The sequence below is a fragment of the Miniopterus schreibersii genome (assembly GCF_964146895.1).
Source record: "Miniopterus schreibersii genome assembly, chromosome: 1".
NCBI lineage: Eukaryota > Metazoa > Chordata > Mammalia > Chiroptera > Miniopteridae > Miniopterus > Miniopterus schreibersii.
Window position 1 is genome coordinate 144,028,863 of NC_138101.1, and position 13,909 is coordinate 144,042,771.

The 13,909-nt window shown below is 54.2% G+C and overlaps 2 protein-coding genes across 2 annotated transcripts in view; both read right to left on the reverse strand.

Annotated features, from left to right (window-relative positions):
- SPTBN5 (spectrin beta, non-erythrocytic 5) overlaps window positions 1–5,841 on the reverse strand; it is a gene marked incomplete at both ends in the record, with an annotated part of 11,209 nt that extends 5,368 nt beyond the window's left edge. The window contains 10 exon segments of the mRNA XM_081123996.1: window positions 111–263; window positions 1,096–1,229; window positions 1,232–1,274; window positions 1,276–1,290; window positions 1,533–1,676; window positions 1,678–1,753; window positions 1,873–2,069; window positions 2,302–2,456; window positions 5,097–5,262; window positions 5,623–5,841. Coding sequence (XP_080980122.1) covers window positions 111–263; window positions 1,096–1,229; window positions 1,232–1,274; window positions 1,276–1,290; window positions 1,533–1,676; window positions 1,678–1,753; window positions 1,873–2,069; window positions 2,302–2,456; window positions 5,097–5,262; window positions 5,623–5,841 — 1,302 coding nt within the window.
- A 3,363-nt stretch (window positions 5,842–9,204) lies between these two features.
- EHD4 (EH domain containing 4) overlaps window positions 9,205–13,909 on the reverse strand; it is a 79,493-nt gene continuing 74,788 nt past the window's right edge. Inside the window, exon 6 of the mRNA XM_081153843.1 lies at window positions 9,205–13,375. Within this exon, the coding sequence (XP_081009969.1) occupies window positions 12,839–13,375 (537 nt within the window). The 3' untranslated portion in view covers window positions 9,205–12,838. The remainder of the gene's footprint in view (window positions 13,376–13,909) is intronic.

Consider the following 13,909-nt stretch of genomic DNA (forward strand, 5'->3'; position numbering starts at 1 on the left):
GGGCAAGCAGTCCCTAGGCTGGGAGGGTCCTTGCCTCTCACCTCTGGGGTCCCCTTACCCACCTTCAGGGAGTGGCTCAGACAGGAAACCCACAGGGTGCAGACCCTCACCTCTAAGTGCCTGTGCTGTTGCTGCAGGGTCTGCATCGATGACAGGCTGTGGTCACAGGTGTCTCTTGCCATCAGGATGGCCTTCTGCATCCAGCTCCAGAGCTCAGCCACTGCCTGCTTAAAGCCACGAACCTCATGGGCTGCAGCCAGGTTCTGGAAGAGGAGGGAAGGTCTGCTCTGGGCTTAGCTTATTCCCAGGGTTGTTTCCCCCTGGAGTCATGGCCTCCTGGGCTACCTCCTTGTGACCAAGGAGGACCATGGGGCTTGGTGACTCGTTTATGACCGCCAGGCACAGGAAATGTCCTGGATGTGGCAGCTACTCAATGAATGTGGGTCGTTACTGATGATGTGGTCTGGCCTCAGGGGGCATTCTGTGAGCAGAGGTGCTCAGGGCATCCTGATGAGAAAGGCAGAGATGGAGGCTCTGCAGTGGGTGAGGATGGGTCTATGTGAGGGAGCAGGTTGGTTTGGGGGCATCCGTCTGGCTGAGAGGAGAGGGTGAGCTCAGGAGGCTGCACCAGCTTAGACCCTCAGAGATGGCATCTCTGGGCTTGGGGGTCTGTTGGGGGCTCAAGGAGCTGGGCTGCCTTTATAGAAACTACCAGCTGTGCCTGAGAGCTAAGGTTGTGGGGACACTGAAGATTTCCTTGGCATACAAATCCACTTGGAGCACTCAGATGAGACGAGTGAATGAATGGAGTGAGGAGCATCTGTCATGCATCATAATGAAACTGAAGCTGTGTTTAGGGAGGCTTGGTGGGGGTCAGGAGCTGGCCAGACATGCTGTCTGCTTCTCCTCGGAGGTGTGAACCACACTAGGAGGAACCAAATAGGTAGAGAAAGTAGGAGGTGGAAGACTCTGAGACTCCTGATGTGCTTGGTGCTGGGAGTTAGAGGCAGCCACCTCCCCCCTGCCCTCCCCCATACACACCCCATACATACAGATGGCCCTGCCTGTTGGCTGCCCCTAGCCTGTAGGACCTACCTGCATGCCGGCTTTTATTGCCCTGTCCAGCCTCTCCCAAGTGGCCTCAATGTGACCCCTCTGGGCTTGAATCTGGGGATAGCACCTGGGTGCTGCCTGTTCCAGGTTGCCTGCCAGCTCCCTTAGGGCCTGCACTTGACCTGCCCCAGGCTCTGGACTTCCTCTCTGAAAGCATCAAATCTTCTCTTCCAGTACCTGCAAGGGTGCAGGGCCACGAGGGTCACTCTGGAGGTGGTATCCAGCAGCTCTGGAAGCTCACAAAGGGCTTGGCAGTGTCTGATAGTCCTGACATCCTTGGCTCAGGCTCTAGAACTGAGGGGTCTCCCAGAGATCCCCCATTCCCCTTCTACTCAGCCCCTTATCCCCTAGATGCACACCTTCCTTAGCTTGCTCTGCCTCAATTCACTCTCCCCCAGGTTCACTCAGAAGTGTCTCACCTTGACATCCTCAAGGTCCAGTCTATAGTCCTGAGACTCAGCAATGGCCACCTTGCTGGCCAGCCAGGCATCAAGGAGCAGGGCCTCAGGCTCCAAGTGGTGGAGCTGCAGCTGTCCCCCCCCCCCCCCCCCCGGGAAGGCCTCGACCCCTGCCGTCTGCTCTCTGCAGCAACCCTGAATGAGCCTCCCTTAGGGCCTGCATCTGGGCCAGCACTTTGGAGCTGTGCCAGGAAGGACAACCCAACTGGCGCCCTACCTCTCCAGGCAGGACCAGCCTTGGGTGCCTCTGTAGGGAGAGCCCCTCCCTGCTTTTTCCTAGGTGGGCCTGGTTCCCACCCACCTTTCTGGGTTCTGCCTGCTCTCAAGGAGGGCTGTTGTCTGCTGAAGTCTCTCGATGCACTTGCTGAACCCCTCGAGGTCTCTCCTGGTGGCCTCCAGCCGCCGCAGAAAGGCCTGTGTGGCCTCGGCACTCTGGCCCATGTCCTTCTTCTTCAGGACATAGCCCCGCTCAGCCAGCCAGGATTCTGCCTCTAGTAGCTGGGGTGACACAGAGGAGGGAAGTTTTCCTGGGGTGATACCTTCCCCAGGGTTCATGCCTTGGGATTGAGAGCAGTGGTTCTCAGTCTTGCTGCACATTAGAATCACCTGAGAGCTCTAAAAGACACCCTATGCCTGGTTCTCACCCTGAGAAGATTCTGATTTGGTCTGAGGTGCCAGAGGTGCAGCCAGGGCTGGGCTGGGTAACTGGGCACTCAGGGCCGAGACATACCCTGTCCAGGCAGATGTGGGAAATCTGGAAACACAAGATGATGACCCAGATGAGTCCCAGGATGAGTGTCTGGTCTCCATCCATGCATGATGTTCTCTGGCCCAATGAGGGGGACTGGCACCTGTGGGCACAGTTGGCTAGACTCAGCATGAAGCCTGTGGACCAGGGAACACTCAGAGTAATCACTAGTCCAGGGAGCCAGCCACCCAGTAGAGGGGTCCTGGGATCTGTCCTGCCCCACAGGGTCCCCAAGGGAGAAGTAGGCAGGGAACAAGGCCAGGAAAGCAAAGGCTTTCTAAGTGGTTGGGGCTTTGGCCAAAGCCCACCTGGGTGAAACCCCAACCTGGTGAACTGGGTTGAACCACTGGAGTGGGAATGCTCCCTGTATAGGTTATAGGTAAACCTGGGTCAAGATCATTGGTTCAGCTACAGGTGTTAGAAATAAGGGGTCATAACAGTGAATGTATGAGCTCAATAGATAACTGCTGTCTACCTCCACTTTTTGGGGCATCTCAGAGTCTCCAGGGAGGGCTCATCAGTGTTCCAGCTCCTGTTAGAAATTCAGATTCCCAAACTCTCCAGCACACTCTCATGGGCGAGAACCCAGGGATTTGCATTTGGAAAAACACCCCAGGTGCTTCTTATTAAAGCTGGGAACCTGCTGCCTTAGATCTTGTCACTTGGTCAGGGAGGAGGAGTGAATCAAGGGAGAAAGGAACAGAATAAACATCAAAGCTGCATATGACCTGGGCCCTTTCACCCTCTGGTGCCATCCCCTCCCCTGGATCGCAGGGCTAAGGCCCGCAGGATTCTTGCATTCCCTTGATATTTTAATCACAGACCACAGGGCCTTTGTACTGGCTGTCCCTGATGTCTAAAAGTACTATTCCCCCAGATAGCAGCATGGCTACCTCCCTCTCCCTTTACTCAAATGCTACTTTCTCCGTGAGGCCCACCCTGGCCACCTTATTTAAAATCAAAACCTGAGGACTATTCCTCCTGTCCAAACACACACGTTTTACCCCTTTACCCTGCTTGTGTGGGGATCTTTGTTTTGTTCCCTGATGTCTACCAAGTACTTAATAGAGTGTCCAGCACATAGTGGGTAATCGATAGATAGGCACTGAATGAAGAACAGGAGAGACTCCCCATGAGGCCTGGTAAGAAGCCAGCTTCAGCCAATCACCCGCCCTGTGGGAGGCGCTGCATCCCGGGTACTCCCCATGGGTACACTTTATTATTGCCCCTGGTGTCTAAAGAATGCACTCCATGCTCTGCCCTCTTCCCCTGGCATACTGAACCCTTCTGTATTCACCTTGGCTTGGAGTTGGGGTGTCTGGTTGGTAGGGTGTTGGTCAGCTCATACCAGCTCATGAGGGCTGATCTTCCCAACTTTGTGTTTCCTAAGGTCCTGCTGGTAGCTTGAAATCAGCCATGGTGAGGGTATCGATGCCCTGGAAATCAGCAAATGCTACAAACCGGGCCCTTAATCTACCCCAAGGGAGCTGGTTGTTAAACACTGACAAGCACAACATTGATCTGGGTTTACCTCTCTCCCCTGAAATAGGCCCCTGTGATCAGGTCTGGGCTTTGCTGACTGCAGCCCCCAGCGTCGGCATGGAGTGCCTGGCACATCACGTTCTCCAGAAATGAATGCATCTCACATTCTGCTACTTATTAACCATGGTTTGGGGCAACTGCCTTGCTTTTGTTTGACCATAGCTGCCTCAGATGTATAGCAGAGACGAAGCTGTCCCCTTCATAGGCTATGTATCAGTGACATGATGTGTATCTAAGCTCCTGTGGAGCTGCAGGGCCTGACATGGGGCTTGCACCCTTTCCCGGTTCCCCAAGGGGAGGTGGCTGCTCACAGGCAAAGCCCCTGGGCCAGGTAGGACCTGGGACTCTGTGGCTGGCAGTTTTCTGCTCTTTTGTGTGCTCAGGGACCACAGTGCTCCAGTTCCTTGCTCTGGTTTCTTACCTCCCTGGCCTCCCTCCAGCACACCAGGCTCCCAGAGGGCTGACTCCAACCCAGGACATGAGTGACAGGCAGACACACTCAGGCTCTGCCCAGTCCATTCTAGTTTAGTGACTTCACAGCCTCTCCGACCGCCATCTCTCAGCTTCAGTATCTGAGGCCAGAGGCCTTCCTAATTCCTGCCTCTCAGTGTAAATGACCCTTGCCAGGCCCTTGACACTGGGCCTAAGGACTTTGCTGTGTCCCTGGAGTACCTGTCTCCCTTAGTGACTATTTCTCTGGCCTTTACTTTCTTTTAGGGTCCACCCTGTTTGCTGAGGCCCCTCCCCACTATCCAGTCCAGTGTCTCCAACGCAGACCCAGAACCTCTCCCCTCCACTGCGTGGCTCACTGTCCGGGACCCTAACCCTGTGTCCTGCCCTCAGCCTGCCTCCCACGGCCCCACATACAGGCTCTGCTGGCCAGCTGACCATGGATCTTGCATGGCCTTGCCTCACTTATGAAAAGAAGGTTGAGAGCACACTGAATCTTTCAGTTTAGAGTCCTGAGATTTTCTCACTACAATCAGTGGCACATTTCATCCCGCCCACTAGAGCTGATGGCTGTTCCTGCTGCAGTCAGGTGCTTTTTTAGTGGGAATACTGTGCCAGGAGGGGCTCTGCTTCCTGGCCCTCTGTATCCAGCTGCTCCTTCTGGATTCAGGCTCCAGAGCCTCTACGATGCCCTGTGGCCAGCCCAGCAGAGGTGGTCTAGGAGTCCAGCCTGTCCCTGCTGCCCATCCAGCTCCAGGCCCAGAAACCCTCTCCCCAGTGCTCACCTTGGCCCTGAGGAAGGCCAGATCCCGGATGCTGTTCTCTAGGAAGTGCACGCGCATTCGGCCCCGGCTCGGGTGGCAGGGCCTCCCCCGAGATGAGCTCCAGTAACCACAGTAGGTGGGTGCCGTCAGCCAGCTCTGCATACAGGTTCTGGATCTTGAGACCCACCTGGGAGGGATTAGGGGAGGGCACAGGGTCAGCGCTGCCTCACGTGTCTGCCCCATCCCAGGACCTGGGAGGAGCAGCCCAGAGGAGCTGCCTCGAGGAAGGAGCTTTGGCCTCAGCTGTGCTGTGGGGTTGAGAGAAGTGGCCTCAGCTGTGCTGTGGGGTTTAGAAAAGTGGCCTCAGCTGTGCTGTGGGGTTGAGAGAAGTGGCCTCAGCTGTGCTGTGGGGTTGAAAAAAGTGGCCTCAGCTGTGCTGTGGGGTTGAGAGAAGTTTCAGCCAGATGACCTCCTTGCCAGCCCAGGGTCCACTGGCCAGGGAGCTGGGGGGATGGTAGAGGTGGCTATGGGCACCTGGCTCACTCACCTGGCTCTGCTGGAAGATGCTGTTGAAACAGTTGGTGAATGTCTTCTCCTGCATGCACATGTGCTGTGCCTGCAGCTTGCGAATGTGGCCCATCTCATAGGCAGGGTACATGGTGGGACTGGGCTGGGAGAGCCGTCCCAAGGCCCTGCGATAGTCCTCCTGCTTCAGGTGTCCTGTAGCCCCAAGGAGCTGCTGGGAATTGCAGGGCTGATGAGCCATCAGGCCTGGAACCCTTTGGGTCGAGGGGCCAGCGGGCAGACATTTCCCTAGACTAGAGATGTTGGGGGTATGGAGGTTGGGGGAGGAGTGTGGATATGGTGACTCCTCTGTGGGACAGGTGTGTCTCTGCCAGGGATAGGGGAACCCTCCCTGCCAGACTACCCACATTTGGTGTTTCTGGCTGGTGCCTTGCACTTGAATGGCCCAGGGCCCCTTTTGCCCATCCCACTTTCCAGATTCTTCTCAGAGCTCTGATGCCAGAGGTCTCCCCTGGTCTACAGCAATTGGCTGCTGCTCCTTGGGATAAGTAGGGTGGTGGAAGGAAAACAGGAAACCGCTCACCTGGGTGCTGTCTGGGCCTGGAGGAGACCAGGCTGGACTGACGGAAACAAAAGATAGCAGGAACTGTGGGGGTGGGAGAGAGCCGTCAGGAGAGGCGGAGGCGGGAGCTGGGGCTGGGCGGTGGCCCTCTTCCCGAGCCAGCCTGACGGTGGAGCAGCGCACGGCCAGCATTATCCACCCACCCGCCGCAGGGCGTGGCCAGGCTGGAGGGGGCGGCTCAAGGATGCTCCAGACCATTGGTCCAGGATCCCCTCCTTTATCACGCCCCCAATGTCAGGTGGGGGCCCTGGCTCCCAAGACAGAGGCCCAAGGAGTGGCCTCGGGTCAGCTGGGGTTGGGAGCCCCATGGAGGAGCTGCAGTCTGGGTAAAGGAACTGGAGGGCAGAACCTCTGGTCAGAGGCTTCTGTACCTAACTTCCCAGTTGGGGACTGTACCCCACAGGGCCTCTTTGGGAGCACCCACAGGGGAGGGGTGGGAGGGAACATACTGGGCTGGAGCCCCCTCCTGCCCCTTCCTAGGGAATCGTCAGATCCTGGCTCAGCTTTCCAGCCCATACGGAGCCGCACCCTACCTAGCCCAGGGCTGACCGGCAGGGCTGCTTTCTGAAAGGGGCTCCCCCTGGAAAGGGTAACCCCGACTCAGAAAGGTCGTGGAGACAACAGAGGCCCCTCGATTGCCAGAGTGTTCACTGTTTGGGCTCCAGGGCGGGGCCCGAGCACCTATGCACCCACAGACTTGGCCAGGTGGGGGTCCGAGGCAGGGGCTGCTCAGGGAGCAGGTAGCTCCTTCCCCCTCCCTCCCTGAGCAACTGGAGGACCGTGTGCCAGAGGGAGCGTGAGTTCTAATTCAGGTGTTTCACAGAATGGTCTGGCTAAACTCAGGGTAGCAGTCTCTGAGCTGGCTTTTTTGTCTGTGGTCCCAGCAGCCCCGCGAGACTCCAGGAGGAGGCACAACACTCCTAGGAAGGTGACCCTGACAGGCAAGGCTAGCGAGGGGAGCAGCGGCCACAGCCTGCCCGAGAGCCAGGGAGGATGCATCTCACCTGAACCTGGGCTGTGGGTCTTGGGGAGGGGCAACTCCCCTACATCTGAGAGGAGCTTCCTCTCCTGTTGTCCTCTCCCTGAGAGGTCCCTCCTGCTACTGGCTCATTCTCAATGCTTGGGTGAGCCCCCGCTAGCTGCCCGGGCCCAGCCAGCCACCAGTGGCTGCTGCTGCATGCCCCCCAGTGCTTCACGGTCCACCCTCCCACCGTCTACTCTCACTGCCCCTGCAGGTGCTCATCACGGGTCCCCAACCCATCATCCTGCCTGCTTGTCAGCCTACCCAGGGGCCCCTGATTTACCTCCCAGAGCACAACTCTGCTCACACCTAGGAAGACTCCCCATTGCCTGGACAGAAAGCTTTCCTGCCCACATCTGGGCTCCTGTTGTTCTCTCAGCTTAGAATGTCCCCCAGTTCCCCATTCTCCTATCAGCCCCAGTTAAAATCTTGCTCCTTCTAGGAAGTACCCCCCCACTCCAGCTTGTTTCTCCTCCTAAGACCCTTGGCCCAGGGCACCTTGTGCCATGTCACCACTGGAGGATGGGAGGGAGCTACATGGTGCTTTGCACATAGATCTCAGCAGAGTTTGCTGGAATTGAGGCTGTTGAGTGGGGCTGGGGAACTACTTTTCTCTCCCATTAGCTCAACTGCAAGAAAGCCTCTGCATGTGAGGACCAGCTCCTCTTCTGCAGTGACTGATTGCAGCCCCTGCTGAAATGAGAGTCCCTATTGGTTTTGGATTATTTACCTTATGAGTAAGTGAAGTCTTAAGTCCAAGGGGTTTAAACAATATAAAGGGAATATGTTGGCTCACATAACTGAAAAGTTGGCAGGAGGACTTTAGGTGAGGTTTGATCCAGTAGCTCAGATGATGCCACCACAGGCCTGTATTCCCTCTGCCTAACCTCACTCCCCGGCCCCCAGCAGCTCTGGGCACCCCCTTTTTTTCCTTTTCACTTTAAAAAAAAAAAATCTTTATTGATTTCAGAGAGAGGAAAGGAGAGGGAGAGAGAAGCATCAATGATGAGTCGTTGATTGAGCCCACAACCGGGGCATATGCCCTGACCGGGAATCGAACCCCGATCGCCTGGACCCTAGGTCGACGCTCAACCACTGAGCCACGCCTGGCCGGGCTGGGCACCCTTTTAATGCCATTTATATTGTCATGCCAATAGGCTTGCTTCTTTACATTGCATGGTTCAGAGAAGAGAACATTTCTCCTAAGAGTTGAAACAGAAGTCTGAGGGGCCTGGCTCTCACAGGCTTCACTGAACCACATGTCCATTCCTGAACCAATTTCTGTGACCAGGGGGATGAAATACTTTAATTGGCTCAGGCCAATCAGGACCCACCCTGAAAAGAGGGGATAGGGGCCTATCTCACCCAAACCTCAAGGCTCAGACTGAGGGTAGGTAAGTGGGAAGTGCTCTGCAGAGGAAATTCTAGGTCTGGATCACCAAATGGTAGATGGGTGCCAGGGGAAAACCCAGCTGTCTGCTATGGGCGGTCCACACCTGTGAGGTGTGGCAAGAGGCAGGAGCAGTACCAGCCAGCCAGGGCTCCACCCCAGCACCACCGCACCTTCCTGTGTATGGGGAGGGGCACTGTGGCAGGACTGCTCCTTTGAGAGTGCTCAGTGATGCCGGGCCATCCTCCGAAGGGCCCACCTCCATGGCCCCCTAGAGTCTTGGCTTCTTGTCGCTCAGTTGGGGCTTTAGCTTCCCTTAGGGCCTGCTCCCAGACCTGGCCTCTGCCCCCAGTGGATGGAGTTGCTTTCCCTCTAAAGAAGCCCCACATTGGGAGCCTCCCACCAGAGAGGACACAGGAAGTTGGGGGTCACAAGGATGTTGTGCAGAAGGGGCACCCTGTCCCCTAACTCCTCGACCTGGTTTCAGAATGGATGACAGGGATCCCCGCTTTACTCCAGACAGCTGCATAAAGTCCCTGGACAACCAGAGCCAGCGGAGGAAAGGCAGTGGTGTTTTCAGAAGTTTATTGAGCAGTAGACTGTATCTTTTTTGTTTGACTTCTAAACAAGATTACAAAACAAGTAGAAGCCACAGACAATAGTGTGGTGAAGCCTGGGGAGGGGGTGGCATCCAGGTGGAGGGGGGGAAGGGGGGACATCTGTAATACTTTCAACAATAAAGATAAATTTAAAAATATAGAAGCATTGTGTATTAACTGCATTGGCTAATTGACATGTAATCTGACACACTCTTAAATTAGGCCCATGTTTACCTGAATAAACTCAGTGGTTATCTGTCCTAAGAATGTTCTTCTCCTGCCACGTTCCGTGGAGGAAATAAAGTGACTCTGCTAAATGCTCTCTCTCCCTATCTTCAAGGCAATTTGTCGGGGGTACTGGATGTCAGGCATGATACCCGTGGTTAAACCTCACCCCAGGCGGTGGGCTCCAGTACCAGACATTCCCAGTGTGGTGGGGAAGAGCTCCTTAGGAGACCCAGCCGACCACTGGGAAGGAATGTGGTCAGGGGCAGCGGAGCCAGGGCTCTGCCAAGGCCTCTCCTGGAGCCGCTAAGGAGGGCAGGGGTGGGGGGAGAGCAGGAGGCTTGGCCTCTCCCCATGCTCTCTGACCCACCTGGACACCCAGTCCCGTGATAATTAATAGAATAAGAATTCAGTTCTTCAAGGCCCACCATCCTCGGGAGGAACCATAGCTCCAAGTCCAAAGACTCTATTGCTGCATAATGACAATGTTCCAGAGAGAACCCAGTCGAGCCCTGGAGAGGAGAAAGCCAACTAAATGCACAGCCTTCCCCACCTAAATGCACAGTGACCCCACCTGGGGCATCCAGGAGCGCAGGGAGAAAAGAATCAGCGAGAAAAGAATTTTTGATGCTGAGCTGGAGCGAGCAGAAGGCTGAAGCAGGTTGGCCGTCTGCACGTAGCCACAGGCTGGGGTCTGGGGGTGGGTGGGGGGTGTTAGTGCCCACCTCCTTACAGATGGGTCCAGGAGGGCTTGTTAGCAGGCTTACAACTGGGAACTCAGCTTTAGGAAGCGTAGGCTAAAGTTTTCATTTGTTCCCCTAAGCTCCAGACTGCAGAGGTTTATGCTGAGATATTAGTGCTGTGTAGAAACTAGATTTTCTTCTGTGGAATCATGGAGAGTATGAACATAGTTTCTTAGAACTAGAGTTTACCTACTTCCACCCTCCCAACCATCTGTAAACACTCTAGGGAGGGGGTACTTTCAAATTGGGGTGGTGTGGGAAGTGCAAGGTCGGCCAAGGCGAAAAGACCCTGCTGTTCCCCTGCCTTGCTGCGTGGGGGCGGGGGTGGGGATAATGGGCGTTTTGGACACAGATTAAAGGAATTTTGTGCAAGTCCTGGGAAGATACGGGTCCTCACTTGGGTGCCATCCCTAATGTTTTTCAGTGTTTTTCTTTCCAATCAATTCCAGCGACTTCATATTTTAAGAGAAGATACGAAGAAAAATGGACACGTGACTTCCTTTTTCCCTCCTCGGCAGGGAAAGGATTCAGCTGCCTGATGTTCTCCTACCCGAGGGCATGGGGGTAGGGATCACAATACCATGTTTTCTGCCACGTAGGAACCAGAAACCTCAGTCCACTGGCTCTCTCCACAGTTCTCTTATATATCTCTACATAGACAACACTTGGCCGTATCTACATATGTACAGGTTGACAAGTGTCAAAATTCATACTCATGTGACATATGTGTGTATATATATTTATCTTGATATATGACAATTCAGTAGAGTTAAAGAAGCAAGATAATTCTGAATGGAAAATCAGCTAACCTTGGCGTCTCTGAACCTATGGACAACTGAACTGTTTTGCTCTTTGGTGGACGCCACTGTGCTTACATAAGTGGGCAGTCCTAATGCATTCACAGGACTCTGCTCATATCACAGTACAGGAATTATAAACCCCTTTTCTCTGTGTCTAATTAATTTAAAAGTGTGCAGTAAGAATAAAACCACACTATGCATTTATTTCTCTTAAAATTATTTAGAAAGCAAGCTAGGGAGTGTGAGGGCTGGCATCTGACGCATGCTGCACTAGAGTAAAAACTTCTCTTAGGTCTGCAGTTCTGACCCTGATGTCACAGGTAATATCAGAAAAAAAAAAAAGTGTCTTTTGGAAGGCTCAGGTGGGGCTCCGATTTCATTAATTTCTGGTGTGATGCGGCCATCATTGTTTTGTGTGTCTCTTTTACTGCCTAAGTAATGGTAAAGGCACCTGCGCCCCCAGCTGGCGCTCAAACAGCGGGGAGGGTGCAGTGAGCACTAACCACCTCCACCTGACACGGCACCTGAGCGCAAGGTCCAGAGGGGCTGACACGGGGGACTTGGGAGAGAGCCCTCAGGGAGCTGATGCACAGGGGCCTGCCCAAATCCTGCCTCATGATGGGCATTCATGATACAAACCACACCGCTTTTTGAAAAGGTTTTATATGAAAGGTTCCATCCTGGTTCTGTATAAAGGCTTTTATCCTATAAGAAAAAAACTGGACATAAGAAAAATGCCTTTAAAAAAAATAAAAACAGTGTCTAACACTAGTAGACTGATCTCTTCTACCTGACAGCTTGGGGCAGGCTGGATTCTCACTCCTGTGTCCACAGGCCCAGGACACTGCACTCACTAAGACATGGTTTGCTGAATTCAAATCCTGCCACTGACCAAGGAGCCTTGGGGACATGAAACATATCTAAGTGACAACTGGGGAGAATCACCTCTTTTCCTCACTGTAGTTTACAATAAATAGACTTTGCTACAAATTATTGGACAGACCAGTAAGAAAAGCTAATTTTCAGACTTCAACATGACTTGAAATGAATACTAGAAATCTTGCTGGGGCTAATAAAACTAATTATTAATTCCTAATTAATTCCAAATTCCTAACCAAATACAACTTTGCTGGGAAGGCCCGGGGGGGGGGAGGGGCTGGGAGGGCCAGTCAGTTCGGGGCTGGGACAGACTCGTCTGCAGGCTGGCTGACTGTTCTGCTCGAGCCTGCAGAAGGCACGGGGCTCACACAGACACCGTGCATTCTCCTCCCAAACCTCGGGCAGCACTCGCCTTCTCTTTGGTAGACAGTATGGAGAGAACAGAAACCCTCTCTACTCTATTTTTTTTCCACTCTAAATATAGCAGGAAACAAAATAAATAAGATCATCTTTGCTCCCTCAGGTTGCCCTGAGGGACAAACAGGTTTATGATGAGGAGCGGTCCAGGGAAGCCGGTCCAGGGAAGCCCAGCAGACACGCTGCAGCTGTGCCCCAGCTCACGCCCCGAGCTCCTGGGACCCCCGCAAGCCCGCCCCCACACTTAGGTCTCTCCAGGCTTCTGAGTGCTCTTTGGTCAATTTCTCTTTCTTCTCCACCCTGCAATCTCCTTACCCCACCTCCCCCCAATATTTTAATAAAAATTCAGGGATTTTTAGAGGTGAAAGAACCTCATCTAGTGTCCAGTGTCTGCCCTCCCCATTCTACAGATGGGGAAACTGAGGCACAGAGAGGGCAGTGCCTTGCCCGGGGTCACTCAGTGAGTCAGTGGCAGCAAAGGCCTCAGGCCCATGTCCCAGGAGTCCCACCCCGCACTGCCTGCCCTGTGGGCAGCTTGCCCCTCAGTCGGCTTTCTGAAAGGACTTCCTGTGAGAGGGGGGCACAAGATGAGGGGGCAGGCTGTTGGGTAGCTCGTAGCCGTCCAGCTTGATCTTGATGAGGTGCTTGGCCAGCGCGAACTCCTCCTCGTCCAGCATGCCGTCGCAGTCACAGTCGGCCAGCTTCCAGATCTTGCCCAGGACACTGTTGGGCAGCTTGGAGGTCACCATCTCCTTTTTGGCGTTGACGCCCGATATCTTGCCATTGATGGGCGACAGGGCGTAGAAGAGCTCGTCGTAGACAGGCTTGTCTTTGGCCACAACCCACTCCTCCTCATCGGCGCCCTCCTTGGCGCCCTCCCCGTAGCCCTGGTTGAAGGGGCCCTCTGAGGTGCCGTCAAAGGCGCCGCCCTGCACGAGCTGCATGGGCATGTTCAGCTCCTCCTGGCTGATGAGGCTCATCAGGGACGAGATCTTGCTGGTCAGCATGTTGTCCACGGCCTCGATCAGCTTGGGTTTCAGCGAGTGGAATTTGGTGAAGTCGTAGTTCTCAAGCTGTTCCTGCAAAAGGAGAAACCACAGACTTGGTCACATGCCATCTCTTCAGGAAGCAAACGGAGAGGAATTCTCCCTTAAAGCAGACACTCCATACCCGGGGCTGTTCCAGAGCTCTGTCCCCACTTCCAAACTCGCCAGATACAGGAGTGACTTTTTGGAACAAGAAATAAGATGCACGGGATACAATGTTTTGCTACAGTAGCTAATCTCTGCTGGTGGCCTGGTGTGCCTGACAGTGAATCCCTGAGGGCTTTAAGATGACCTTCCCTCACCCCGCCTTTTTCTTATTTTTAGTCCTCTAGAGATTCAGTATTTTATCTTTTATGACATCCCTCAGTTGACCTTCAGGACAATGCTGGGAGTAAGCAAGGAGAGGCATTAACAGCCGTTATACAGAGAACACATGGGCACCCTGGTGGAGTCGACAAGGGACCATGCATCCTGCCCCCTGACTAGCGCTCCTTGTGCTGTAACAGGATGCTGTGGCAGGGGGACTTATTTAGTTAAAACAATTAAGGATGTTGTTTTTGGATCAGC